Consider the following 2,500-nt stretch of genomic DNA (forward strand, 5'->3'; position numbering starts at 1 on the left):
CAGAGAGACGGAGGGAGAGAGAGACAGGGAGAGAGAGATGGAGAAAGAGAGACAGAGAGAGTGAGAGAGAGAGATAGAGACAGAGAGAAAGACAGAGAGAGAGAGGGAGATAGAATGAGAGAGAGAGAGGGAGAGACAGAGAGCAAGAGACAGAGAGAGGGAAAGGGAGAGAGAGAGAGACAGAGAGACGGAGAGACAGAGAGACAGGGAGAGAAAGACAGAGGGAGACAGAGAGAGAGGGAGAGAGCGAGAACAAGAGACAGAGAACAAGAGACAGAGAGAGAGACAGAGAGAGGGAAAGGGAGAGAGAGAGACAGAGGGAGACAGAGAGAGACAGAGAGACAGAGAGACAGGGAGAGAAAGACAGAGAGAGAGGGAGAGAGAGAGCAAGAGACAGAGAGAGACAGAGGGAGACAGCGAGAGAGAGAGAGAGAGAGACAGAGGGAGAGACAGAGAGAGACGGAGAGACAGAGAGAGACAGAGAGACGGAGAGACAGAGAGACAGGGAGAGAAAGACAGAGGGAGAGAGGGAGAGAGAGATTAGTTGGTGTTTGGTTTCAGACAGCCACATTACTCCACCAGATAAACACACTCTCACTGGAGGAGAAGAAGAATGTTTGTTTTTCTCCCTCCACAGGGTTAGGGTTAGGGTTAGGATAGTGGTTTTGATTGAATAGCGGCCGTAGCCTGTTTAAGTGTCCCTCTAAGCGCTGTGTTTACATTCCTGATGGTTCCTAGGCTGCTGAGAGACGTTCCAGGGTTGGTCTTCATCCCCCGGACACGACAGGAGCTTCCTGTAGACTTCCCCTCCGACGTCCCTGGGCTCTGTCACTTCCTGCAGACGCACCACGACACAGACTGCGCGGACAGACCAGCTACCTGGCTCAGCCTAGTCCTAACCCTAGACCTGCTACCTGGCTCAGCCTAGCCCTAACCCTAGACCTGCTACCTGGCTCAGCCTAGCCCTAACCCTAGACCAGCTACCTGGCTCAGCCTAGTCCTAACCCTAGACTACAGACAGGACTTAGAGCAGCCCTAACCCTAGACCAGCTACCTGGCTCAGCCTAGTCCTAACCCTAGACCAGCTACCTGGCTCAGCCTAGCCCTAACCCTAGACCAGCTACCTGGCTCAGCCTAGCCCTAACCCTCGACCAGCTACCTGGCTCAGCCTAGCCCTAACCCTCGACCACAGACAGGACTTAGAGCAGCCCTAACCCTAGACCCTAGACATGACTTAGACCAGCACTAACCCTAGACCACAGAATGACTTAGACCAGGCCTAACCCTAGACCCTAGACATGACTTAGAGCATGCCATAGGGACACAGATGTGACACAGAGGGACACAGAGCACAAAGCACAGATGTGATTAGGTGGTGTACGTAGTGTCAATGTTGATTTACCACGGTAAATGTCTGTATTTATAACTGTTTATGCTTTCACTGAAACACTGGTTTGTTGAGCTCACTTCTCTCTCTCTCTCTCTCACACACACACACACACACACACACACCCACACACACACACACACACACACACACACACACACACACACACACACACACACACACTACATAACACAACACCACTTCCACTAATGTTTATTTAACCTTCATGTCGACAGAGGAGACCAAGGTGTCTTGTGCAGAGGCACCCTGTCCACACGTCTTTAACACGACACAACAGCACCTCACAACACAACACAGTTAAATACACACACCAATACATCATATAAAGCCACAGTGTATCATGAGAAACAATCACATCTTTCACCAAAGAGCTCCTCGATCAACCAACACCCTAACCTCACTGCATTTCGATGTCTCGTACTTGTACTCTGCAATGACAATAAAGCTGAATCGAATCTAATCTAATCTAAACCTCCACTCCAACTGAGAGGTTTTCTGTTGTTCCAACAGTGAGGAGCATCACGACTAGACACAGCCAGACCATGATGAAAGGGTTAGGATCAGGTTAGGGTTAGATATATCAACATCTAACCCTAACATGACCCTAACCCTAACACTGTTTGTTTGTATTGTAAGAGAGCTGTAATAAAGATGATAATCAACAGGTGTGTGTGTGTGTGAGTGTGTGTTGGGGGGGCGGGGCAGGGGTTGTTTACACGTGTGTGTGTGTGTGTGTGGGAGGCGGGGGGTGGGGGGGCTATTTACATGTGTGTGTGTGTGTGTGTTTATTTATGAAATATGTATAACTTCTTTGTCGTACTACCTCTGTCTCCTCAGTGGGGTTGATGTGTGGATGTGACTGAACAGGATCATGTGACTGAACAGTGCCATGTGACTGAACAGGGTCATGTGACTGAACAGGGTCATGTGACTGAACAGGATGTAGGTTGCAGTGGTGGAATGAGACACAGTGTTGTATTCTGGGTAATGGAGTTGATCAGTCTCACGTCAAACAGCAGAGTGACATCATAGCAGCTGTATGTGGAGACCTGGGGGTCATTCCACTAAAGGTGGATCAGTTTAGCTGCGCTA

At 49.6% G+C, this 2,500-nt stretch overlaps 2 protein-coding genes across 2 annotated transcripts in view; both read left to right on the forward strand.

The window, feature by feature from the left end:
- The window catches only part of LOC308161191 (histone H3.2), a gene marked incomplete at its 3' end in the record, with an annotated part of 320,132 nt that overhangs the window by 120,081 nt on the left and 197,551 nt on the right, over positions 1-2,500 (forward strand). The gene's annotated exons all lie outside the window — the stretch shown is intronic.
- The window catches only part of gucy1a1 (guanylate cyclase 1 soluble subunit alpha 1), a gene marked incomplete at both ends in the record, with an annotated part of 27,591 nt that overhangs the window by 16,365 nt on the left and 8,726 nt on the right, over positions 1-2,500 (forward strand). Inside the window, one exon of the mRNA XM_080534668.1 lies at positions 739-892. Within this exon, the coding sequence (XP_080390794.1) occupies positions 739-892 (154 nt within the window). The remainder of the gene's footprint in view (positions 1-738; positions 893-2,500) is intronic.

The sequence above is a fragment of the Nansenia antarctica genome, assembly GCF_963989245.1.
Source record: "Nansenia antarctica genome assembly, chromosome: 6".
Lineage (NCBI taxonomy): Eukaryota > Metazoa > Chordata > Actinopteri > Argentiniformes > Microstomatidae > Nansenia > Nansenia antarctica.